This window comes from Diadema antillarum, unplaced genomic scaffold (assembly GCF_040938485.1).
Source record: "Diadema antillarum isolate AM-2024a unplaced genomic scaffold, OU_Dant_1.0 seq00000550_RagTag, whole genome shotgun sequence".
Lineage (NCBI taxonomy): Eukaryota > Metazoa > Echinodermata > Echinoidea > Diadematoida > Diadematidae > Diadema > Diadema antillarum.
In genome coordinates, this window is record NW_027271495.1 from 1,492,875 (window position 1) to 1,520,156 (window position 27,282).

At 41.6% G+C, this 27,282-nt stretch overlaps 1 protein-coding gene across 1 annotated transcript; it reads left to right on the plus strand.

Moving 5' to 3' along the window:
* On the plus strand, window positions 1-27,060 carry LOC139734882 (tudor and KH domain-containing protein-like). The gene is made up of 11 exons (XM_071645664.1): window positions 1-128; window positions 4,432-4,548; window positions 5,648-5,766; window positions 8,764-8,965; window positions 9,460-9,605; window positions 12,223-12,343; window positions 13,046-13,272; window positions 20,055-20,230; window positions 25,307-25,371; window positions 26,112-26,263; window positions 26,890-27,060. The coding sequence occupies exons 2-11, from the start codon at window positions 4,449-4,451 to the stop codon at window positions 27,058-27,060; spliced, it is 1,479 nt and encodes a 492-aa protein (XP_071501765.1). The 5' UTR covers window positions 1-128; window positions 4,432-4,448.
* The last annotated feature ends 222 nt before the right edge of the window (window positions 27,061-27,282 follow it).

Here is a 27,282-nt window from a genome sequence, read left to right on the forward strand (position 1 = left end):
GGTGAATTTAACTCTCAGCTCTACAAGCTGTGCACTTGTACATAGACTGTCAGCTCACGTCCTTCAAGTTTCTTCTAGATGTCTAGTTGGTCGAAGGGTGTTTGACGTCTTCCATTTGTGTTTTGAAGGTATCCTAATTAGACTTTAACGTTGGTCTTGGACTGCTAATGTGTGAATGAATGTCTAACTAACGTTATACAACTTGTAACACTAACTTGACATAGACATCTAACAATGTTAAGCGTTAGACTAGGCCTCAATCAATGCCTGATCAGTGGAGAAGGCGGTAATGCAGTGTAGGCCACTCAAGTCAAGTATAGTTCCAGCTCATCTAGGCCCTACTAATTAACGTTAGTACTATTATTGTATTTTAAGGCTACAATGACTACTGTAATAATGTGTAACTTTCATCCCATCATCACGATCTGTATAATGTTATAAGGATGTGACAAGTGGCATGTTCATACTCGTAGGATGTACAAGTGGCATCTTCATTCATGTAGTTCATAAAACTTATTATACTCATCGATCGAGGCCTTAGGCTTAGCGCAACATGGCATTTGATTTTGATAGTTCACATTTGGCAGAACTAAGACATGTGCTTCCAAATACAAACAACAACATCATCAGTCAGGTCGTGTGTGTGTATAAATACTAACGTTATACAGCAGCTGCTGTACTTTACACTTTCTGTAGAAATGTAGGCCATGGAAATTGGTGCTTGTTCTGGGATAGATTTAACGTTAGACGTGAGTTCTTCTAGTTCATCGTATCGTATGCACAATCGATGCAATGCATGCAAAACTCTGCCATATTATGGGTGGATGTTGGGTTGTCATGACCACTGATCTGGGCCCTGTTTCATAAAACTTGTCATTATAAATCTCTAGTGACAAGTTGTCCAAGTTGTTATAAGCTACTGAAATCCTTGCATCTGATTGGCTAAGAGCAAATTTGTCAGATATGTGGCAGTTGTCACTGACACTGATACAGGTAACAAGTTTTATGAAACGGGACCCTGGTCCACCCCACCAATGACATACAACATCCCAGCAAGTACAATGATTTATTCAACATCCCATATTGTGTTATTATTGTATACATTGTATAGCAGAAAGGTGATCACCTCGTTCACTGTGAATAGGTGGGACCACCAGGGCCAAGGGACCTTGTATCTGACTAGATGGTCTAGCTGCGTTATTATCACGCAATGCCATGCTGTACTGCAGCTGCACTACCATGTAAGAATACTTAATGCATTATCTGGTATTGTGGTAAGATGGAATTGAGGGGAGATTTTAGTTTGAGCTGTCTGTCGCGACTGTTCAGGTCAGTTCTTGATCATGTGAAAAATACCTGTGTGTTGTTCTGCAGCGAGTTCAGGCTGATGCAAAATTCTGCATCATGGGATGAGCAATATGTTTGTATCAATATCCTGTGTATCTGTTTCACTGCTCGTGATATGTAAGGGAGGTAATATAAAATTATAAAATCCTAGAAAGTTAGAAATTTATAACAGCTGAGACTCTGCTGAAAAGCCACTACACTTGTTAAAATGCCCAATTCAGCGCAAGTCTCTGCTGAAAGTAGACAGAAATTACATATAGCTAAAAGTACAGTCATAAAAGATAAATTTTTCAGTATTGCGTATGAGATCCTTTATGTGACATTCGATCCAAGAGTGGCAGCTGAAGAAACAGCAGCAGCTACGAGGATGACTGAATGCCTGTCAGATATCCGACAATGGATGGTGAAGAACTTCATGAAACTCAGTGATGACAAGACTGAATGCCTCATCATTTCTTCTCCACAAATGAGAAACAAGATTGTCTCCATGGATTTTCAGGTCGGTGATGTGTCTGTCTCTCCTGCAGATAACGTCCGTAACCTGGGGGTCTATGAGGATGGATAGGCATGTTTCGCAGGTATGCCAGACTGCTTACTTCCAGCTTCGTAGCATCGCAGCTATTAGACCTCTGCTTACAAGGATAGCAGCAGAAAGCATCATTCATTCACTCATAACATCAAGACTGGATTTTTGTAACAGTCTCCTAGCTGGCCTTCCATCTGCAACCTTGAACAGACTTCAAGCAGTACAGAATGCAGCAGCACGCTTGCTCACCGGGCTGAGGAAGTATGATCACATTACCCCTGTCCTGGCTGAGCTGCATTGGCTTCCCATCAAGAACAGAATTGATTTCAAGATCTTACTTCTCACTTTTAAGGCCATTCATGGTCTGGCCCCAGGATACCTGTCTTCTCTAATTGAGCGACGGCAGCCTCGCCCTGGCCTTCGTTCATCTGGCCTCACTCTCCAGGTGCCCATCACACATCTCAAGGGATACGGAGACCGGGCGTTTTCCTCTATTGCTCCTCGCCTATGGAACTCCCTCCCATCTTTCCTCCGTGAAATTGACAAACTGGATCACTTCAAAGCCTCACTCAAGACTCACATTTTTCACCAGACATTTAATTGCTAACTCTTGGAGGAGTCTGCGCCTTTGAATGTTTCTGTGACAGATATATGGCGCCATACAAATGCTGTGGATCATCATCATCATCATCATCCTGAATGATATTATTGCAATACCAACTTACCAGTATACTCCTGGCCTGTGGTCAGAGGATACTATGGATTTGGCCTTGTCTTGCTACATCTACCGCAGACATTTTCTTGTGAGTGCTCTTCCGTTCCGCTCTACTGGCTGCAGTTCTTCATGGATCATCTTCAAATTTGGCATGAAGGTGCATTATGGTAAAACAAAGACGACTATCGTTTTTGGTGGTGGTGCCCTCGCTTTTTCCATCTTTATAATACACAAAATTTTTCATTGCTGGGCTGTGTTTTTGTAACATTTTTTAAATTCCTTTTTTTTGGGGGTCAATTTACATGAAAATTGTATCACCACAGGTAGTCAAATCTAGACACCTACAGGTATACCTACATTTGTAATGCTGCCCCTTCTGGTCCACCTTTTACAGGGTCAAAGGTCACCCTGATCAGGTCAAAATTTACAAAAATGGTTGTCAATTTATGCAATCGCTTGATTATTACTCAAGGGATTTTATTCAGACTTACTGAAAAGGAGATGTACGGGTAGTCATTCTACATGTAGGACACAAACAGTTTGTGGTGATGGCGCCCTCAGTGTTCTGACTTAGATACCATGGCACATGTCTTGTATGTGCTCTATCAGCCACAATATGTATCTTGTTGGATTTTATTCAAACTTGTATGTATGTAGGTTTATGTGAGGATTCTAGATGATTGTAATAATAAACAATTTTTTTTTGGAAAAATGAGAAAAGACAGACACATGTATAAGAACACACAAAAAACAAAAAAGGTAAATTATATCATTGTATCAACCTAAAAAAACACATCAATAAGTAGTTTACTCAAATGAAAATTACTTTGTACAAACAAATGAGACTTCAATCAATGAACTGATCTAGTGATGAACATTCTCCAATATCATTAGAGAGCTGATTCCAGAGATATTGAAGAGATTGTTGACCATAATACAATTACATGTAGTTACCACATTTTTATTATTTTCATTTTTGGAGTTGCAAAATTTGCCACTGCTTGATATGAGAGTGACAGTGTTTACAACTGATACTCACTACTACTGCCATTCACATCATCACTTGTTGGTGTTTATGCTGGGACTCTTTGTTTGTTGATAGGACCGTAATCTTACCTGAATGCAGGGCTGCACACTAACCCATTTTTCTACTGGTCCGACCTTTCTGTCAGACCAGTCGGTACCCAGTTTTTCCATTTTTTACTGGTCCATTCCTGAAAAAGTTACTGGTCCAACAGTGACCTTTACTGGTCAGGGACCGTTGGACCAGAGCCAGCGTGCAGCGTTGCTGAATGTTTTATGTTCAACACCACACTGGATTGCACAAAGTGTTGATGAAAAAATGTTACAGCTGTCTGTAAATACATGTGATGTATGTACAGAATAGCCCCCATTACCCCACCCCCCCCCCTCCCCCCTTCCCTGACACAGCCCTGGAATGCAGATTCCATGTACATACTATGTCGGTCATGCAAATTGGCAATGCTACGTTCTGCTGGATATTTCTTTGTTTACACATTACTGGTGGGTATTCCGCAGAGTAGGCATACTGCTCAGCTAATAACTGTTACCATTTACTCTACTTTTACTCGCTGTATTAAAGTTTGACTCATCAACATTCAGACCAACTAAACTTTTTAAATTATTGTATGAGCTTGTTCAAATATTCCTTTGCCATCCTAGTTTCGTGGAACTTGTTACAAAGCAACTTATACTTTGATATATTATGTTCTGTTTCAAAGCAAAGAAGAGAATGTCCTCTGCGTGTACTGGTGCATTTGCTTGATATATATCATGCTCATTGTAGCCTTCTTGCTCCCGTTTCTTGATTCTTTTGTGACAGATAGCTGATTTGACAGGATGGACCAGCTGACAACCAGACAGAAAGTGGCCCTGGCAGTCGCTCTGCCCGTTTCTGTTGTCCTGCTGTACCTCCTCCTCAAGAAGAAGAAAGAAGATGGTCAGTGCACAGGGTGTTGGAATATATGTGCAATTACCCTCTTGGAAAGTTTATTATTATTATTGGATTATTATAGGATTATTGACTAAAGCAAGGAAGGGTTCAAAGTTACAGTTGTAAGTGGGAGGGGGGGGGGGTGTCATGGGGTAGTTGAAGATAATACATTGTACATCATTGGTCTGAATCTTTTGTCTGCTTCCTGCTTGAGATTATGATTATGATTATGATGATTGTTGCACTTTCCAAATTATGTACGTATGTTCCCATAGCATTAGGAAACATCATTAACATAAAGCAAATCCTACATGTAGGCAGAGAGAGTTGCAAAGTTAGTGTTTTGTTTTCACAAAAAGTCTTTGAGGACCTCAGACTCCCTGTGAAGCTTGCAAATTTTTGACATGTCGTAAGCCCGTAAGCAATTAATGGCTAAAATTGACTGTAATTCATGTGAACTCATGGTCATTCGTTCAAGCGTATGGCACAGTGTGCCTGCTTGATACCGTCTGCTGACTATTGCTAGTCACCTGGGGCGAACCACGAGGGGTCGGCATCATTCGCTTGTTTTCTTGTGTGGATGGGTTGGGGGACCACTTTAAAGGGTTGGCACCCTGCTCTTGGTGATGAATGGGATGTTTTTTGCATGCATGTGTTGTGGCTAGCACACTCACGGGACCTCTATTTAATATCCTACAGTATCTGAGGGACAGAGTATTTTGCCTCTTACTAGAGGGGCGGAATGCTTACACACAACTTTGCTCCATGAGACTCGGGACTTGAACCCGCTGCTCTTGGATGTGAAGGTAGACGCACTACCTACTGAGCCATATCCCCGCCCTTGCCTCCAAAGCACTGTAGCTGGATTGCAGGCGCACGCCACAACACCCGGCAAAACTCGTGGTGAAATACCTCCTTTGCCATAAAGTGGGCCCAAGTTCACAGGTGCATCCAACCCTTCAACAGCATAAAGCCGAGACAGCTAAATCTGCTATGAATTTTAAGTGTCCCAGTTTTGCAGATATTTAAGCTCTTTCTTATTAAGACCATGAGATGTAAACAGTCTGATCCTTATTAATTTCTTTGTCATCCTCCCCAGATCCAGATGATGTACTTAAACCCTCGGGGAATCTTGCCACAGCCCAGAGGCAGACAATTGATATGAGTGTCCCCTGTTCTAAAGTTGGGTCTCTTATTGGAAGAGATGGGTGTAACATCCGCAAGGTAAGAGATGAAGACTATTCCATTGTGCGCATGGCAGATTTTCATTAGGGGGTGTGGAAGTGCACATAGGGTAACAACATTTTGCCATGTGCACGATTTGTGACCGTGCATCACAAACCCAACAAAAAGTTGCACACCCTGATTTAATGGGAGGACTCAAAATACATGTACATGTAGGTGAAACAGATCAGTTCAGTAAATCTTGAGGTTTTCTTTAAGAGCAATTCTTCTTTCACATTATCATGTTTGGGATCATAAAACGAATGGGGAATTGTGTTTTTGAGCAGTTTTTCTATAACTCTTTTTTATGCAGAATAGTGTAATTTGGTATGTCTTAGAGCCCCCTTTTCTTTTCTTAAAAATCCTTGACACAATCGTCACTTTCAACTATAATAACTTCAGAAAGAATGGTGCTCCTGCCTTTTAAAGTTTGCATTAGTCATGGGCAGAATGTGTTAATAGAGCATGCTCAGTTTCAGCGTCAGTTATAATTCCTTTACTGTATGTTGTTGCTGTGAAGGCGTTTTACACATAATCTTTTTTATTATTACTAAACTATTATTATTATTCCTGTGCATTGCACAGCTAGCATGGCTCGGTAAGATTAAGTGCTTGAATAGACCTTATACTTCGGAGCCTTTTTTTTTTTTCTCAGTACACACTTTTCCAGAGTGTGTGCTTTCTTTCCAATATTTAGATAGATTAGGAAAGCCAATTTTAATTGAGTTATACATCATTTTAAAGCTTAAAGTCTGCTCTTGCAGAGCCTGCCCTTAACTAAGAATCCTTGTCGAGCGACTTTTTGTTGGTTTTGTGATGCAGGGTCACATTAGCAGTGATGCCAAATCATTTGTTATAATCTACCCCTTACCCTACAGTATTTCTCAATTTCAGAACCTAGCCAGCAAAAGCTTAGAGCAGGGAAACTCTGGCTTTATTGAAAATAAACAATAGGCAGTGGGTGGTACATGATTAAAATAAAGAAATCAACCAATTTCTTTCAGATTAAGATTCAAGATCCTTAGTAATCTCTTTGAGCTGAATTTGCTGTACTTCAAGATGGAGGATTTAGGTAATCAAATGAGGGTAAACAGTATGAGGCTGAGAAATTTGTTAAAGGGGGAAAAAAAGTTTGTAAAGTTAGTCTGCCTTCTAGATGGTGCAGAGAGAGATAGAAGGAAAAAACAAAACAAAACACAGAACTTGTGCATTTTTGAGCTCGTTTGCATTATTGAGTGTGCCAATATCTATGTACAATGCACTATACATGGAATTACTTTGTGTATAAAATATTGCTGCACTGCTATATCTTTTACGTAACCATGTGACTTGGCATACAAAACTGTTCATCTGCAACTGGGTGAGATAATATTTTGTTGTGCCTTGCTGATCAATGATCCAGGTGACATAACTATGTCTTAACCTTGATGAAAGCGAACAAACCTCTTTTTCTTTTCCCCTTTCTTCTATCCTATCTCTACGCAAGTCATCCCTCCCTTCTATTTTTTATATCTATTGTGAATAAGGGCTGCAAGCAAATTAAGCTAGGCTTAAGTTGCAGTCCTTCTGTATTATTCAATGTATCACTGATACATTTTGTAACACATTGTTTTAAAGGGATCGTATAGTTTTGGTTGAGACCTAATTTCAGGTTTCTAACATTTTTTTGTGAGATAATGAGAAACCTCGTATGAAATATGAAAGAGCATGTAATTCTATGGGGAATTCAACGTTTATTTGATGAAAATTGGTTTTGAAATGGCTGAGATATCCAAAAAAGGGTGGTTCTAATAAAGTATGGGACCCACACTTTATTACGATCGCTTAGTTTTACTTTATTTTTGGATGTTTCAGTCATTCCAAACCGATTTTTTTTCAAGTAAACTTTGAATTCCTCTTAAAATGGTATGCTCTGTACTATATCATAAGTGTTTTCTTGGTACAGTGCACTCCCGTTACAACGAACACGGTTATAACGAAATTTCGTTATAACGAAGTAAATCTTCTGGTCCCAAAATTATCATCATTAAAGTCTATGGTACAAAATTCGCTTATAACGAACACGGTTATAGCGAAATTTCCGTTATAACGAAGTCTTTTCCGAGCGCCACAGGCAAAGAAAAACAAAAGAAATGTGCTCCGCTATAACGAAATGCGCATTGCTTTCGAAAATACGTAGCGGAACAAGCATTTATAGCGTCTCTGCATGGGTGAACGCTTCACACCACTGTGTGTTCGCTCCATGTGTCACGCACAGTTTCTGAGGGGAACTTGCGTTTATTATTGTAATACAGTTATCCAATCACATTTCACATAGCTTTCCAGTGTATGATGAGTCTTCAGCAAACAGAATATGATATATATATACGTGGATTCCTTGTTTTCGTTGTATATTGTATTTGTTCGGTTATAACGAAATTTCGTTGTAACGAAAGAAAACTGCCGGTCCCGAGCATTTCGTTATAACGGGAGTGCACTGTATCTCGCAAAAAGGTAAAAGCCCAATTCTCATCTCCACCAATACTGTACCATCCCTTTAACGAAGTGGGAACAAAATTACTTTGTAAACAACTAATATATACTGTATATGGTATCAACAATATGTGTGCACATGTACATATGTATGTGTTGTACTGTATTGGCATGAACAGGGATAATGCAGAAACCAATAAATCAACTCAAATCAAATCTATTCATTTTTTTTTCTATATTGAACAAAAAAGGACTTTTAATTGAAATATTTGTAAAAGTTTACTGTGGTAGAATACATGCCCACTTCTAGTCCTCCCATTATAGTGGGAGCCAGTCCACTTTACTGTTGTTGCTTAACCCTTGACAGTGTGTGCAATGCTTGAGGGTTTCCTCCACCAATTGGCACTCAAAGTACATACATAAGATATAATTTTACTGCAAGACTAAGTCTTGGACATGGTGATGCCTCAATTCTGATTTCAGTTCTCAATTCATTTCCTGCAATTTTTCCTCGCATACTTGTAGATCCAAGCAGAGAGCGGGGCTCAGGTGAAGTTCATGGATGAGACGAAGCGAGACGATGACGCCGATAGGCATCTCAGAATAAGTGGTAACCGTGACAGCATCCTCCTGGCAGAGAAACTCATTCAGGACTTCCTGGCATCCCAGCCCGAAATTATCTCCAAGATAATCCTGATTCCACAGCAAGCTGTCGGAAGAATCATAGGTAGGCATGGTGACAACATCAACGTTTGAAGATGCAAACTTACAAGTTTTGTTTTGTTTTGTTTTTTTTTTTTGCTCGCCCCATTCAGGTTAGTCTTTTGTGTGTAACAAAAGAGTTTGTGAGCCCATGATCAGCGCACGCTCTATTCATACCTTGCACCCAATGGATACTTCCATTGTTCGATGGCACATGTAGTTGACCATCGAAAGGGATTACGTGTACGATTGTAGCACTTGACTGCTTTCGCTCCCGTGGATTACTAATCTGTCCGTTCTGTTTCAACCTGCACATAGAATCTAGTTTGGAGGTATTGAAAGTGCTCAGACAATTGTGGAAGGAACGGGTTAAGAAACAGAAAGCATGTAGATTAATCTTAATAATATTAGTATGCACTTATGTCATATTGCATTGCCAGTTTGTCCAGGTGTTCAACAAAATGTCCACAAAGTCTTGAGTAGAGCCAATCGATCAATCTGTGCCACTTTTTGTTGAAGGTCGTCAAGGTGCCAACATCAGGAAGATCCAGAACAGCAGTGGGGCGCGGGTGAAGATCGACAGGATGGCAGAGGACACCACCCAGCCAGAGGTCACAAGGTCATGCTACATCAGGGGCTCCAAGCTGCAGGTGGACACTGCAGAGGTCAGTCTTGTACATCCATGGTCTAGTAGTCCCCATCAAGAGAGAAAAAAGAAAGTTAAGAAGTGAATGTGAGGAAGGGAGAGGAAGGATGGGGAGGGGATGTCTTGACCAGAAAGGAAAATATTTGCTAGTCATGATGATTGCTCTATAGAACTAGAATTCGTAGTCGTGAAAATGCGTTGGCAGTTTATGTTGATTAACCAATTACATAAATTTACCACTCTATGTGAGCAATGTGTGTAGAATAATCTATTATTGAATCTCTTTCTCCCATCTCGCAAGTGGTCACATGATGAATTTGTGCATTAGGCAAGTCAAGCAATTACTGTAGTTATCATCATATGGTGCCATATCATTTTATAGCCAAAGTAGCAAAAAAAATGTGATATGCTTTTAATTTTGCTGTGTCTCTTTTGCAGGTAGATCAATACTAAAGCAATAAAGTTACACTTTATGCACTTGTCAATTGTAGTCCCGGCCCCTGGGTACCAGGATGGCTGGGACTTGCAACCAAGTTGGGTGGGGATTTCAGCATTTTTTTCGCCCGGCTGGGTCGGGAATAGACCGGGCTTTGTCGGGGGAAATCCACTCAATTTGCCCTGGTGGGTCGGGGATATACCGGGGTGTTGTCGGGGGAAATTCAATTATTTTGGCCCGGTGGGTCGGGAATGGACCAGGATTTGTCGGGGGAGATTTACTTATTTTGCCCCGGTGGGTAGGGAATAAACCGGGGCTTGTCGGGGGAAATTCGCTCCAACCAAATGGCAGGGATTTAGGGCGGGAATTTTGGCTGGGATTGTGCCGGATTTTGCTTGAGAGTTGACCGTGCATCGCGTTATTTGTACCATTTCCAGTACGACGGTAATGTGACCGTAAAAATTTCGCTTGACTAGCAATTCCCCGCTATTGAGGACTCGGTAACATTGCCCAAAAGTCGCGTAAACGCATGAATCATGTAAAAAGATCGAGCCTTGCGCGAAACATGCGCGATTTGCGCATTTCATTTGTAATAATTGTCTGACGTGGAACCTTCATATTGTCCGCCGGTGTGCGCCGGATCGGCGCTTTACGCGATCCATGTGGGCTCGGTCACACTGCCCAAAAGTCGCGTTTAAATCGCATAAATCATGTAAGAAATTTGGTTTTGCATGCTTGTCCGTCGAGAATTTGACCATTTTTGCTGATTTACGCAATGAAAATCACAGATAAATTGCGCATGAACTACGGAAAGATCACGCAAAAATCGCTAATATAGCGCCAATTATAGGCTACGTGAGTTGTTGTGATTCATCGATCAGTATTTCATAAGTATTACATGCGCTTATTTGTGTGTTCTGTTTAATACGCCAATGTTTTTTTGTCAGTGATTTTCAGTGATACGTACGCTGGTGTTACAAGCGCGAAACATGCATCATTATTTATGTCTGCTAATCGTTAGTGGAAAGTCGTCGGTGTACGCGATAGCGGCAAAATTTTCGCGAACAATTGCTGATATTCCACGCATAATTCGCGCGTTGTTCGCGTAAGAACCACGCACACTATGCCAAAATTACATAAAACAGCGCAATACTGCGTATACTTTGATGCGAAGCAGAGTTTTGAGCTGCTCAAAACCCGGAATCGCGTAAAGCGCCGATCCGACGCACATCGGCTGACTAACTACGAATGTTCCATGTCAGACAACTCATGAAATGCGCAAATCGCGTAAAAGGCGTGAATATTTGATTCATGCGTTTACGCGACTTTTGGGCAATGTGACAGGGCCTCAAAGACTCAAAACTCGAAATTCGGCTTTGCGTAAAAGTTTACGCAGTATTGCGCTGTTTATGTAATTTTTGCGTAGTTTGCGTTGTTCTTACGTGAACAATGCGCGAAATATGCATGGAATATCAGTGATCGTTTACGAAAATGTTGCCGCTATCAAGTTCATAATGTGCGAATCATGCGCGATTCATACGCAATTCATTGGTGATAAAGCGCAGATTATGCATGATTTTCCGTGGACCTCAGTCGTCGCGCACAACCACAAATTCGCCCTATTTGGGGCCTTTGAGTGCTTATATGCTGAAAGTGCGTGGTTTAGTGATTTTTGAGTGATATTTCCGTAGTTCTTGTGCAATTCATCGGTGATTTTCATTGCGTAAATCAGCAAAAATTCTCAATGGACAAGCACGCACAATCAAATTTCTTGTGTGATTCATGCGTTTATGCGACTTTTGGGCAGTGTGACAGGGCCTTGAGGGTCGGGAATTGGCCGGGGATTTCTATGCAAATATGCCCAGCTTGTCGGGGACTTGGCCGGGGATTTCTGCACAAATATTGCCCGGACTGTCGGGGAATTGGCCGGGGATTTCTACTTCAATTTTGCCCGGTCTACCGGGGACTTAGGGGGGGGGGGGGATTTCTGTGAAAATTTTGCCCGACCTGTCGGAGACTTGGCGGGTGGTGTAACATCCGAAAATTGAAAGTGGGATGCAAGTCCCGGCCATCCCCGGGTACCCAGGGGCCGGGACTACAATTGACAAGTACATTACACATTTCAGTGCTGTCTTTAGTGTGAGTACATGAGTAGTGTGAATTAAAGTACATGATGCCCCTTTGCTCTCTTAATATGCAGTATATGATCAGAGAGGAAATAGCCGAGGTAGAAGATTATAACCAGAGGTTGGCTGAAGCCGCCGCCAAGAGAAAACAGAGACCCACAGGAAAGCCTTCCAAGCAGAGTGTGGCCGTTCAGGGCCCTGAGGAAGCTGCGCCCGAAACAGCCGCCCCACCAACAGAAGAACCCTTGGAAGAAGCAGGTATAAAGCAAGCAAGTCAGAGCACGCATCCAAGGTGGTGACCACAAAACAAGAGCCGGGAAAAAGTCTGTGCATCTGTGCCAATATTCTTCAGGATATTGATCGTGACATTTCTGAAAGGACCAGAAAATTGGGCGATGATGTTCATAATGTAAACATGTATAGTTGGCTGTACAGTTCTGTTGAATCTAGCACACCATAAATGTGGAGTAGACTATGTGTATGTCACAGACCAGAGAGAACTGAGGTATTTGTTACCTGTCAATCAAACAAATGAGAGATATTGTATGCCTTTAACAGTTTAAACTGCACCTCAGATCACTCGCCAGTTCATTTATGCCATAATGCTGTCATTTGAACAGTGAAATAATGACAGCTAATCATGGCAGAAATGTGTCAAGCAGGGCTGCTAAGTCTACCTGGTGTTGAGGGAGAGTCCCTGAAAAATTAATCTCTTCTTGCCCTGACAAGAAAGTAGCAGCTTCCCTGAAAAGAAAATGATTTGCACCTTTCTCTTGGGAGCCATGTAAAACGCAAGTATCTCCCTGGTTACCCTCTAAAATTTGGTTATGTGAATATTGGCAGCCCTCAAAAGGCAATGCTTATGGAGCATTTCCCAATTTTGTCATGGATTGTAAGTGCACCTCCTGTATACACCTCATGTATCCAGTAGCGGAGACCCTCTGGAATCGGAGGAGACGTCTGTGGTGGAGCCGCCTAAGGGCAAAGACTTCTTCACGGTCTACATGTCAGCAGTGGAGCACCCAGGCCACTTCTGGCTGCAGATGGTGAACAGCAAGGCGCAGCAGCTGGACCTTCTCCAAGACAACATGACCGAGTTCTACAACAAGCCCGAAACACAAGAGGTAAGGACGGTTGACCTTTACCAAATGAAACTGCACAGCTCAAACCCACAAAAAAAGTTTTGTAGGCCAAAATGAATTCCCACTTTTCTACGTAGTTTAAAAGAGTAGGCTGATGGTATGTAAGCTGTTAGAATAGACCATCCTAACCCATTCAAAAAGTGATTGAAATACTAAGAGAGTTCAGAGGTGCAGTTTTGTAGGAAAGGGAGAAAAGAGGATTTAACCCTAACCAGGCCGGGCTTTTTGGCCTGTTCTTTTTTTTTGGGTTGAGCTGGGTGATTACAAATCATCAAATGCTGTTGACGGACTTACGTATGGATGCAGCTTGAAGAACAAATCCCATTGCCCGGCAGCACATATAAAAGTTGGAGCTAGTACAGATCGATCTGCGGAGTACACGTGTAGGTATCCTGCATTTGAATCCTGCCGGGAACATCTTCAGATATGGTGTTTCACCTGGTGTGTCTCTGTAGATCCAGGTGTAAACATGATCAACCCTTGTGAATATGTGTTCATTGTATACATAATGGCTAAGCATTTGTGTACATCTACTGGCCATTTTCACAACTGCATGACCACTTTTAGTTGTTTTTTGTTTGTTTTATCCATCCATTTTGCAGTCAAAATATTTATGAAATTTGAGTTGTCCCAAGTGAACGTGCACAATATGCCATTGCTTCAAGTTTTTGTTATGTACACCACTTACGTGTGCCAGTAAATGTCAACATTTTCCAAGGATTGCTTGCAGACTCAGAGGAATAAACCCCCCCTCAAAAAAAGAAAGAAGAAGAATCTCTCTCTTTCTCTCTTTCTCTCTCTCTCTATATATGTTCACTTCTGTAGGGCTTCCCTCTAATGAGAGGTTGGACACATGGACTTGCTTGAACAGCTGATTTTTTTTTTTTTTTTTTTTTTTTTTTTAAACAGCAGGCTTTCTTTATTAACTGAGAAAAACAAAATTTTGTAATGTAACTTTCTAACCAGTAAATCCTCCTATTGACATCAGAGATATCTAGGAAGGAAGCTTTAAAGTTCTCCTGGCATAGGTCTGGAGTCTGTGATGAGTGGTTGAATGACTAGTGATGTGCGTAGGAGAAAGCCCAAGGTTTTTGTCGAGGCCACCATAGGTGAGGGGAGACTACCATCACCTGTGGCGTCTATCCATCCGTTGTCCGTCCGTCGTCCGTCCATAACGCTACAAAAACTTGAATAACTCTCTACTGAGGACTTCAATTTCAATCAAACTTGGAGGGAAGAGTGGTTATACAAAGTTACACATTTTACCTAACATGAAGGTCACCTCAAGGTCAAAGGTCACAGGCAGGGGTCAACAAACTTTTAGGGCCCAATGTGTCAGTGTTTACGGCGTGTTTCGATTATGGCTCATAACTTTTGATGTATATGTCCGTTTGTGACCAAACTTGGCTGGTAGATGTCCCTTTGGTAGTTGTAGTTCATCACGAGGTCAAAGGTCACAGACAGGGTCAACAAACTTTTAGGGCCCAATGTTCAGTTGTTACGGCACGTTTAGATTATGGCTCATAACTTTTGATCCATATGTCCTGGGTGATTACAAATCATCAAATGCTGTTGACAGACACACGTATGGATGCTGCTTAAAGAACAAATCCCATTGCCCGGCAGCACATATAAAAGTTGGAGCTAGTACAGATCGATCTGCGGAGTACACGTGTAGGTATCCCGCATTTGAATCCTGCCGGGAACATCTTCAGATGTGGTGTTTCACCTGGTGTGTCTCTGTAGATCCAGGTGTAAACATGATCAACCCTTGTAAATATGAGTTCATTGTATACATAATGGCTAAGCATTTGTGTAGATCTACTGGCCATTTTCACAACTGCATACCACTTTTAGTTGGTTTTTATGCCTCCGCAACGAAGTGGCCGGAGGCATTATGTTTTCGGGTCGTCCGTCCGTCCGTCCGTCCGTCCGTCCGTCCGTCCGTCCGTCCGTCCGTCCGTCCGTACGTCCGTACGTCCGTACGTCCGTCTGTCCCGTTTTGTTTTTGTTGATATCTCAAGAACCGTGTGGTGGTTTTACATCAAACTTGGTATGAGGGTATATCCTTGGGGGATAATACTTTGTGTGGATTTTAGGGTCACAGGGTCAAAGGTCAAAGGTCACAGGTTATTTTGTGAAAAAAAAAATGAAATTTCATGTTTTTCTCCATATCTCGCAAATGGTTCAAGGTATCTTCATGGAACTTAGTATATATGCTTGTACCGATGGGCAGTGATTATCTAGGGAAGTTGGGGGTCATGGGTCAAAGGTCAGGGGGTCAAAGGTCGAGGTCAACTCCTCAAAATATCACTACTTTCCTTAAAATGCAATATGCCTGAAAGTTTTTTTTTTTTAAACTTGATGTATGGCATGTATTACCCAATCTATATTTTGGGGGAAGTTTCTTGCCTAAAGGTCAAAGGTCAAAAGGTAAAAGGTCAAGTGAAAGTGCTAAATTGCACTTTTTCTTCCATATCTCGAAAGTAACTCAAGGTATCATCATGAAACTTACATATTTATGCATGTTCAACCTAACAGTGATTCTCTTTGGAACTGTGAGGTCAAAGGTCAAAGACCAGGTTTAGATAATGCTATTTTCCCATTTGATACTGAAATTATACTTTTTCTCAATATCTTGAAAATTACTCAATGCATAAACTTATAAAAGGGTCAAAAGTCAAGTAAAAATCATCAATTCCCCAAATACCTGCACTCTTACATTTTAATCATTCATCCAATTGAACCTAGTTCTAGGAAAGTGAACATTCAGCACATTTGTGTCAAACCTGTCATTTTAATATTTTGCCAATTGTGTGAAACTGTCATCACACATTGTCAAGACATTGTACTATAGACCTATTAGGAGAACCATGCATTATGGCGGAGGCATATTAGTAGCCGTAGCGATATATCTAGTTTTTTGTTATATCCATCCATTTTGCAGTCAAATATTTATGAAATTTGAGTTGTCCCATGTGAATGTGCACAATATGCCATTGCTTCAAGTTTTTGTTATGTACACCACTTACGTGTGCCAGTAAATGTCATCATTTTCCAAGGATTGCTTGCAGACTCAGAGGAATAACCCCCCCCCTCAAAAAAAAAGAAGAAAAATCTCTCTCTATATATAAATATATATATATATCGTCGCTTGGGTGACAAGACCTTGTATCTGCAATTTTGGTGAAAATGACTTTTTTTCATTAATGGTCAAATAATCGGTTAAGAGATGTCCTGTCCAAAGCCTAACTGTCTTACCCCAAAAATGAAGCCACCATGGCATGTCCAAGGAAAGGCTATCCCATTCGCTATAGTGCTTTGGCCGCCATGTTTTTTGGCTCTCCTGAACATTTGACATTTTGTAGATACGAGGTCTTGTCGCCCCAGCGACAATATATATGTTCACTTCTGTAGGGCTTCCCTCTAATGGTAGGTTGGACACATGGACTTGCTTGAACAGCTGATTTTTTTTTTTTTTTTCTAACAGTGTTCAGGCTTAGACTGAGAAGAAACGAAATTTTGTAATGTAATTTTCTAACCGGTAAATCCTCCTATTGACATCAGAGATGTCTAGAAAGGAAGCTTTAAAGTTCTCCTGACGTAGGTCTGGAGTCTGTGATGAGTGGTTTAATGATTAGTGATGTGCATAGGACATAGCCCAAGGTTTTTGTCGAGCCCAGCGGCTGTGAGGGGAGACTACTGTAAAGTGATCGCCTGCGGCGTCTGTCCATCCGTCGTTCGTCCGTCCGTAACGCTACAAAAACTTGAATAACTCTCTACTGAGGACTTCAATTTCAATCAAACTTGGAGGGAAGAGTGGTTATACAAAGTTACACATTTTACCAAACATGAAGGTCACCTCAAGGTCAAAGGTCACAGGCAGGGGTCGGTGAACTGTAGGGCCCAATGTTAAGTTTTTATGGCATGTTTCGATTATGGCTCATAACTTTTGATGTATATGTCCGTTTGTGACCAAACTTGGCTGGTAAATGTCCCTTTGGGAGTTGAAGGTCACCACAAGGTCAAAGGTCATAGGCGGGGTCAATGAACTTCTGGGAGTTAGAAAAACATTGATTTCTTCTACCCGAATGGGCGAAACACATTTTTGTACTTGCCTTGTGTTTCAAATTAACCTGTTGAGGACGGGCTGATTTTGCTACAATGCACATATCCCACAGACTCTTGCCCCAGTATGCTCGGGACTTATCTTCAGCAGGTTAAATTCTATGATTTAAGAACCACATGCTGATCACAAACATCTTTCTCTTAAACTTATGTTGCTTTTTTTCTATTATGATTGCTGAAAATGATAAGGTAGTGTAGGCCTGAGATGGTTGTCTTTAAGTTCCGTAATCTTCAATTCTATTTTGCATGGGAACTGATGTTACTCTGTACATGTGTCCCTCAGTGTCAGGATGACAGGAAGGTGTAATTTTTTATTTTTTTTTCAACTCAGAAGAAATACTGAATTATATGGAATTCTCTCTACATTTTTGACATGGGGTTTTGTGCCGGAAGTTTAGTTGAAGAGAGGTACAGGTGTGTACCTTTTTTTCCTCCATTTTTTTTGAGATAATTTTTTTTCATTTGTTGACCTGTGACTTGAAGAATGCATGATGGTCATAGTAGCTCAGAACATACTGGGCATTTTCTTTCACTCTCCTATTTGAATCTAGAAGATGGCTTTATCCCACTCACATTGGATATATGTGACACGCTATAAACAAAAGGATCCGAAAGTCGGGGGAGGTCATTTTCGGAAAATAATACATTGTATGGCATTATTCCCTTACTCTTCCACATTCATTTTGTATATAACACAACTCATAAAAGCACTAGGATGCCTAGATATCGATGATTTTATTAGAACATGCAAAGTGGTTTAGGAAATCAGCATTTCGAGAAAACGGCCTTATAAGTTTTCCTTCTGAAGGTACAATTTGTAACATGACCAAGGGGAGGCAAGACAGTTTTCACCTCTTGACACGAGAAGGTATGCTCCTAGCAACCTGTTCGATGTTCATTCGAGCATAGCGCCAGCGGTCTACGCATGACCAATCAGTAACCAGGATGCCACGCACTGACCAATGAGATCAGTTCCTCATTGCTATAATGCTGGGGGCAAAATGATTGTGTGGCCCTAAATCCAAATTCTCGGATATGTTTCTGTTTCCTTGAAAGTCAGAAAATCATGGCCCTCAAAAATGCTAATTTCTTCACTTTCCTTTGATCATTTAGCTTTGAACTTCGGGCAGATGATAGACGAAACATTAGACTATATGCCAAAAACAGTTTTGACCGATTTTGATGATAAATCTGACTTCAAACTAAATTTTCTTGGCTTAGCCCTCAGCGACTTTCAGATCCTTTTATTGTGGGGAGTCACATATCGTCTTCTGATCATGGGTTCCACTGCTATATCTGCGGATGGAATAAGCAAGATGTAGAGAAAAAGGGTGTGGTTACAAAAGGATCCATCCGTAGGATGTGAAGATGGGTCTTAGACAATCTTTTGATTGTTTTATTGTTTAGTAGAATCAAAAGATCGAGCGCTTTGGTAGTGTATTGGAATTCATGGATGTTTCTTTTCCTTCAGTGCAATAACAAGTTGTTTCATTTGTACCTGCTCCCTCCAATTAAGTTTCATATATATAGGAATTCACTATGAAACATTCATTATTTGTCACTAGGTAAAGCAAGCCTTCAAGCTTTGTGGTTATAGTAATATTTTGTGAACAGAGCATGCCTTAAACGTCCATACAGAAGCTGGTGATTCCACATTAACCCTAACTAGGCTGGGGGGGGGGGGGGGCTCCGAGGCCCCCCTCGACGTTCCGTGCGATGTATCGCAATCGCAAAAAGCTATCGTCGCGACGTTTCATGACTTTTCATGCCGCGAATCATTTTTTACAGTACATAATAATATGTGACCCGCTACAACAAAATGATCCTAAAGTCGGGCGAGGTTGATTATTTGAAATTTGCATCATATAATCCCCTAATCTTTCTGCTTTAAATTGATATATATCACATTTTATAAAAATAATCGGCTGCGGAGATATCGATGTTTAAAAGCATGTCGAGACGTCTGGAAAATCACTGTTTCGAGAAAAGTGCCCTAAAAAGTCTTCCTTTCGACGCAATCGCGATCAAGGGACACGCAAGTCAGTTTTCACCTCTGGACAATAAAAGGTAAGCCCTAGCAACCCCCCGAAGAGTTCATTCAAGCACATCAGCGTCGGCGGTCTCCTCACCAATCAATCAGTGACCAGGGTGTGAGAAGCGGCTGAGCATAGCGCACCCCGCCTGCACGCACCAGTCGACTGGGCAGTGTGCGAGCTTCACGCTTTGGTTAGCAGCAAGCAGCAAACTGACCAATGAGATCACACTGGTCGTTGTTAGGGGCGGAACCTCTCTGTGGCGCTCAATCCAAATTTTCGAACCAGTTTCTGCTTCGTTGAAACGACAAAAAACATGGCTCAGAAAAACGCTATTTTTTGGTCTTCCCTTTGATCATTTTGCTTCAAAATTTCGACAGATGATAGAAGACATGTTAGACTCCAATAATATATCAACATCAGAAAATCGTAAGTTTTGACCAATTTTTAATGCTCTGACTTCAAACACGATTTTCACGGCTTCGACCGTGCGCGACTTTAGGACCTTTTTGTCGTAGCGGGTCACATATTATTATTAGAGAGGAGGAAATCATCACCCACCTTATTTGCTGAGCTAGTATTTTTGTCTCCATCTCCACGCAGTCATTTGCCGTTAATGCTGTGAGGGCGGGCGACATTATTGCTTCCCCTTTTGCCCACGATCAGTCCTGGTACCGGGCCAGGGTCCTAGGCCTGCTGGAGAACGACATGGTTGATGTGTACTACGTGGACTTCGGTGACTGTGCTGCTGTGGCCAGATCTGATGTGTGCTTGCTGAGGTAATAACATTGTAACATAACCCACAATTCTGTTTGAGTGTAGTGCCAGCGCCCACACCATACCAAATGCAGGCCAATCATGCCTCTCTCTCCCTTTCATATGGTGTACGTACTAGATTAACTATTTTTTTTTTTCATTCATGAACTACATGAAGTCATTCCATAAATGTGACCCGTCACATCAAGAGCAGCCACAAGTCAGATTCTTTGAATTTTCTTTTAACCTGTTCCATTCGCAATTCTCTGAGTGCCTTTAATGCCCCCAAACGAGATTCTTTTCGCCCGTCGACAGAGAGGCACACAGGTTGGTAACCCAGCTGTGTGAAGGCAGTCAAGCGGTTCATTGTGTCCCCCTTTCTACGGTCAACTACATGTGCCCGTTAACAATGGAAATATCGATCGGGTGCGAGGTATGAATAGAGCGTGCGCTGATGAGCTCTCAGAATCTTTTGTTCTACACGAAACCAGGTACCTGAATGAGGTGACCGGGGTCAGCGAACCCGCATTTCTAACTGATCTCAGCCTTGATCATTATGTACATGTTCGTATGAGTTTACAGCAGAACAAGCGAAAAACTAAATCAGGAAAAGGTACATAATACTGTAAAACCCCCTTTTTTATACCCCCGCCAAACGAAGTTTGAAGGGGGTATATAGGAATCAGCGGACGGTCGGTCGGGCGGTCGGTCGGGCGGTCGGGCGGTCGGGCGGTCGGGCGGTCGGGCGGTCGGTCGGGCGGTCGGTCCGTTGCAAATCTTGCGTCGCGAACTACTTCCTCAGTTTTCAACCGATTCCCATAAAACTTGGCACAGATGTGTGCCTTGGGTTGTAGATGTGCAAGACGTATTTTTTTACAGTACCCAAAAGTACGTTGCCATGGTAACGGCATATTATGGGCAAAAATGGGTACAAATCTTGCGTCGCGAACTACTTCCTCAGTTTTCAACCGATTCCCATTAAACTTGGCACAGATGTGTGCCTTGGGTTGTAGATGTGCAAGACGTATTTTTTGACAGTACCCAAAAGTACGTTGCCATGGTAACGGCATATTATGGGCAAAAATGGGTACAAATCTTGCGTCGCGAACTCCTCCCACAGTTTTTGATCAATTTTTATGAAATTGGGTACAGATGTTCATCTGAATATGTTAATGTGCAAGACACATATTTCCGTAGTGGCAAAAAGTGCGTTGCCATGGTAACGGCATGTTATTGGTAAAATATAGGGCAAAATGCTTCATGGCAAAACTGCTTCATCAGTGTTCTTCCAATTCTCATGGAATTCATATTGAATGTTTGTCTTAGGATATAGGTCAGCATGACACATTTCTTGACAATAACAAAAAGTATGTTGCCATGGTAACAGCTCACATATTATGAGCCAAAATGATGGAAAATTTTGTGTTGCAAACTACTTCCTCAGTTTTTGCCCAATTTCCATGAAACTTGGTACAGACGTGTGCCTTTGGTTGTAGATGTGCAAGACGCATGTTTCGACAGTACCCGAAAGTACGTTGCCATGGTAACGGCATATTAATGGCAGAAGATCAAGGAAAGATCTTGCGGATTTAACTACTTCCTCAGTTTTTTGACCAAAGCTTATCAAATGTTGTTTTGACCAAAGCTTATGAAATGTTGTTTGACGGGGGTATAACCAGTCGCTGTAGCGACATTTCTAGTTTTAAACAGCAGGAGAACAAATCCTGATAGAATAAACTCTGATCTTTTTATCAAACCCACTTTTCTGAGCATTTTAACACAAAGAAACATGAATTTACGATGTAGGTCACTGAAGCAGGCACCCTTGTCTTCATTTTGGGAACCATATCAGTTGCTACCACGTTAACCTGGTAAACCAGGTTCCCCTTAGGAACGGGTTAACAAGATATTTAGTTACGCCAGTCTCTAAGAAGCTTTAATATGATGTATGATCCATTAAAAGACACACTTTCTATCCTGAGATATTTCAAATCAAATGCGGAAAACATGGGAATTTTGTGACAACAAAATACAGAGAAAATCGCCATTAACGTTTGCTCATTGTTTATTTTTTGTTGCAAGATTGTCCGCCATACAGTAAGGAAAATATTGCACATATATAATGTCCTTTAATAGCAATGATAACTTCCATTGAACCTTTTCTTCTGAAAATTCACACGATGCATCACAATATGTGACCGTGCGCCACAAAACAAACATAAAGTCGCATCCCTTGATTTTACATGAGGGTTCAAAAAAAGGTGAAATGAGTCAACCGAGTCAATCTTGAGTTTTTCATGTTTTCTGAAAGAGCTATCCTTCTTCTACATTATGCTTCAATTTGGAAATCAGAACATAAATAAGAAAGTGTTTTTTAAGGAGTTTTTGTACAACCCTTTTTGGGAGAGAGTAGAAGGATCTGGTACCAGGTATGTTTTAGATGCCCCTTTTCATTTCTTGAAATCCCTAGCAAACTCTTCAATTTCAAGTCTGATAACTTTTAACTCTTAATGTGCCAGGCCCAAAACCCCTAACGTGCCAGAGGTTTTTACCTAATGCCAGAACGTTTCGAAACTGGACTGACAATGAAATTTAAAATTGCCATATCTCTGAAACTATTGACTGTTTTGAATTGAGTTCTACACAACATATATCAAGAAATGTTTGTTCTTTCGTGTCATGTAGTCAGTTTGCCATAATATCTATCTGAACCTGCAATATTGCAGAAATAATTCATACATTAAAAAATTTTGAGAAATTTTTTTGTAGTATGGAAAAAAAGAGTCAGCCGTGTTTTTCTTCAAAAGAACGCCCCCTTCACTCTGTGAGAAAATTTTAGAGCAACATCTCCTCTTTCAAATGATAACAAAATTGCCTTCTAAAATTGTATGATTCCAAAGATACTAGCATTTTATTTTGTCTTAGCGATTTTTCTTTCTGCCTCAGTAATTCATTCCCAAATCTGAGTCCTTTATTCCCAGATCCTGTATTTGAAACTAAAGTAACTGTCCCGGGCCCTGGAAGAGTGTCTTTTGTCCACTTGAGAAGGATAAGCCTACTAATCCTTCTTTTGTCCAAGCGGACCGCCAGTGGGTACTCTATTGAAATCTGCAGGTCTTTGTTCGCGCGCAATTCCTATGCTAGCATGGGGCCGATTAGTAACGTTCACCAAAACAAACGGATGAAAGACTTGACTGTCGAACGAAAGCTGACCCTCTTTGAGGGACAAAATGAAAGCAGCTTCCCGCAGGACAGCATCCAAGCGGAACAATGCGACTGGAACCGCATCTATACACGCAGATTCAATAGCATACACACGTGTGGTTTACCAATGAGACTTTTGATCCATACACATCTCGCAGAGGGTGCGCTCGCCACGGATTTTCCCGACGCGAAAGAAATACATCTGGCTGAAAAATCATGTATTTACTCAAAATTTTCCATTGTAAGCATGGTCATATTTTAACCCGTTCCATACTGAATTCTTCAATCCCCATAGACTTAACACACAAGTAACCAGGTACCCGTAGGGAGCGGGTTAAGTCGAAACGATGACTATGCTAATCAGCTACCACTACATATCATTGGCATTTTCTTGGTGTAACACATTACGGTACCACAAGAACTTAAATGATCAATGTGTTTTCTTTCCAGTATTTAGATGGGTTAGGGGAGTCCATCTGAATTGAATTATACATCATTTCAAAGCTTAAAGTCTGCTCTTTCAGAATCTGCCCTTAAACTAAAAATCCATGTGTGGCGACTTTTTGTTGGTTTTGTGATGCAGGGTCACATATACTTTTGTAACACTTCGAACTCATAAAACCTGATAAAGATTGAAGTAGGTTTTCTGTCTTAATTACTGTAAAAGTGGATATTTTCGCGCGACTAATTTTTCGCACTTGGCCGGCTGAGAAGAGTTTCGCGTGTTTTTAAATCCGCGGAATCAAGACATCACGCACAGGACCGTATAGCAAGCTAAAATATTCACGTGCTTTTATTCTCGCGCTAGTTTCTGGTTGCGCGAAATGCGCGAAAATATCAACACCACGAAAATTTCCACTTTTACAGTAGCGTTGGAAAAAAAAGGGCTTCTCAAGCGGTTTTATACGGCACATGTTGTTTGCTTGCAAGGCTGTGACTCGGTCTAAAGTGCACTGATACAATGCAGGCCCAGGGGTACAACAGAGGCTGCATTCATTTGAAAAGCACAGAAGCTGTGCCATTCAGAACTATTGGCCAAGCGAGTTGGGGGGCACCCACCTGTGAATCAACGCTAAGGACCACAACCGATGGGTTGTGGTCCTGCTGTCCTTCAATTGACAAATGTTACGTATGATCATCCAACTGTGGTTTGTTTGTTTGTTCTTGTTAAGTCGAAGTATTTGAAGGTCTTTTCAAACCTACAATAAATGATCAAAAAGGATTTATAGGTGTTAGTCTCCTTGGGAAGATTAATCCTGTATTATAGTGATTTGAATGCTGCCTTCTCTTCCTCAATCCTGCAAAACATGAAGCCATATGAAAAGATGAAGAGTCGATCATGAAGCTGTAGTTTCAGTACTGGGTCAAGTACGAGTTGTGCCAAAATATCTAAGAGCTCTTAAAAAACAAAGATCCCCCGGCTGATGTGATGGCTCTTGACTTCTGTTGGTGTGTCTGATGACCACTTGAAGCAGTACAACTCGCCAGTTTATAACAATTAGGCGTGAACTCTTTGGTCAAACTGCTGTATTCTAGAGTGACGACCTTTACATGGTATCATGCATAAACCTGAAGCAATTCATCATAACAGCTGTCGGCGGATCAGTGGCTTTGCGACCTTTTGGGTTCCAGTTCCACATGAAAGGAAAATCTAAGAGGAGACTGCACAAAGAAATGTAATGCATTGCCTGCATTGTCTGGATTCATTAGAATGTTGTAGAAAATGGGTTTAAATGAAATGTGGAATGAAGAAATAGATACAAACACCAGATTTTAAAGCTCCATGCACTTTAATTCTTGCCCCCACCTATGAAACCTTAACACTCACTCACTCTACCCCTTTATTCCTTAATCCTTGTTTTTGTTTTGCCTTTTTTATTTCTTTGTTTTTGTAGAGGGGATTTCTTGAGTCTTCCATTTCAAGCAGTGGAGTTCTCTCTAGCTGGTGTGCAGCCCATAGGTAAGGTTTTGACGAGGATGGCAGTTCTTAGACTACTATTAACTACACCTGTCTTGTAACAAAAACAACTGGGGCTTAGCCCTGTGGTTATTTGCAGAAACATTCACTGTAAAGCTGTTAATATTTATGCGAAGATTTAATTGTCACAAATTTTCCGAATCACTGTTGGACTGCAAATTTATCAACATGCGAAAGCATTGCCACCTGATCTTGATGGCATAATTTGGCGGAGTGAAAAGACAGGCATTGGTGCCTCGATGTCAAATCGCAAAGCAACGCAAAGCTTGCAAAAATGTCTGTGACCTCATTCGAGAAAATGCCTGTATGTGAAAATAGCAGCTTCTACAGTATTGAGGGTAATGTGAATCAAAGATCCATGGGATGAATGTATGGCTACACTTGATGTTATGGGTGGGAGTTATGGTGGTGATTATCAAAATTTTATTTCAGTGTCTTGGTGGTGGTGGCAGCAGAGGTGGAAGAGGAGGAGGAGGAGGAGGAGGAAGAAGGAAGAAGGAAGGAAGGAGGGGGAGGAGGGGATGGGGTGATGAATTTGAATACAGGATTTATTGGTATAATATAACTTCAGACAAATATTTTGCAAAACAAAACTACAGGTATGTAGTGTGACTGATTGGTGAAGAAAACACTGCAGTGTGTGTGTGCCATTTGGTGAACAAAGCACAGCAAGGGCTAACTGTAGACTCTACCCACGTCCAATTCATCGTCTGTGCTTGCAGGTGACCAGTGGTCCGAGGATGCAATCACACACTTTGAAACGCTGACCTCTGTCGCCCAGTGGAAGCCACTGATGGCCAAGATCATTGATTACCAAAGCTCAGATGAAGGGACGATACCGTGCGTGGATCTCTTCGACTGCACAGGAGATAATGTGAGTGGTGCGGGGTGATGACTCCCTGCGACATTAGACCAAGAAACGAAAGGATGACGTGATGAATTCTTTGTGCTGTAGCCAGAATGCCAAATTCAGGAATTTACAGGCATTTCCTCGAGGGCACTACTAAATTTGCTCTGCCGCCCTATACACTGGTAACAAGGCACTTGTGCCTATGGTGTTGATGTTGATATCCCATGTTGAGTCTGCCAGACAGATGAAGAGCATAGCACAAAGTACTCAGCCCTAGGAGACCCCATTGCAGAGGCAGGGTGGGCAATTTGTCTGACTGTTACTTGTCTTCAGAATAAAGCTTCGTTCAGCCAGGACGTTGCACATGAACTGCACGATTATGACCTTCTCTCACTGTTTACAGTGATGATAATTATGATAGTGATGTGAGAGTTTTTAATACTGATGATGATGAAGTTTAAGTATTAACCCGTTGGGGACGATCCCGAGTATACTCAGGCAAGCGTCTATGGGAAATGCGTGCTGTAGCAAAATCAAACTGTCCTCAACGGGTAAAATGCCAGTAAGGATGTGATGCTGGTCATGGCATAACAATACAGTAACTGTATGTACTCACCAAGATCTTTCCTTGATCTTGATCTCTCTGACAGGATATCAACATTGCCAAGCAGCTGAAGTACAGGGGCTTTGCCAAGTGGAGCACACCCAGAGGACACCAGGACTCACAGGAGGCTAATTCTGCAAACGCCACTGTGTCTCCGCATGAGGGGACCCAAGCTAGTGGCGGCTCCAATGCTTCAGCCGCGGCGCACAGGTTATGATGACTGGCCCAATCAATATGTGAGCTGCAAGACTCTTGCATGAACCAAAGCTTTAAAGCAGGTCTGTCGATTGTGCCTCCATGCGTGTGTTGGAGGACGTACGTCATGTGCAATGTGGTAACAGTGTTCCATTCATCTCAGCTGAAGAGACTACATTTTGTTTAAGTGTCATCTGTATGTTAACAATCAGAACAAACATGCTACCACCTCTTCATAGTGTTG

What these genes read in the sequence shown, in the direction of transcription:
- LOC139734882 (XM_071645664.1), top strand. Translation starts at nt 4,449, where the DNA reads ATGGACCAGCTGACAACCAGACAGAAAGTGGCCCTGGCAGTCGCTCTG. An exon ending in AGCTGTCGGAAGAATCATAG is followed by an intron (nt 8,966 to 9,459) that starts GTAGGCATGGTG and finishes TTTTTGTTGAAG; the next exon opens with GTCGTCAAGGTGCCAACATC. An exon ending in AGCTGGTGTGCAGCCCATAG is followed by an intron (nt 25,372 to 26,111) that starts GTAAGGTTTTGA and finishes CTGTGCTTGCAG; the next exon opens with GTGACCAGTGGTCCGAGGAT.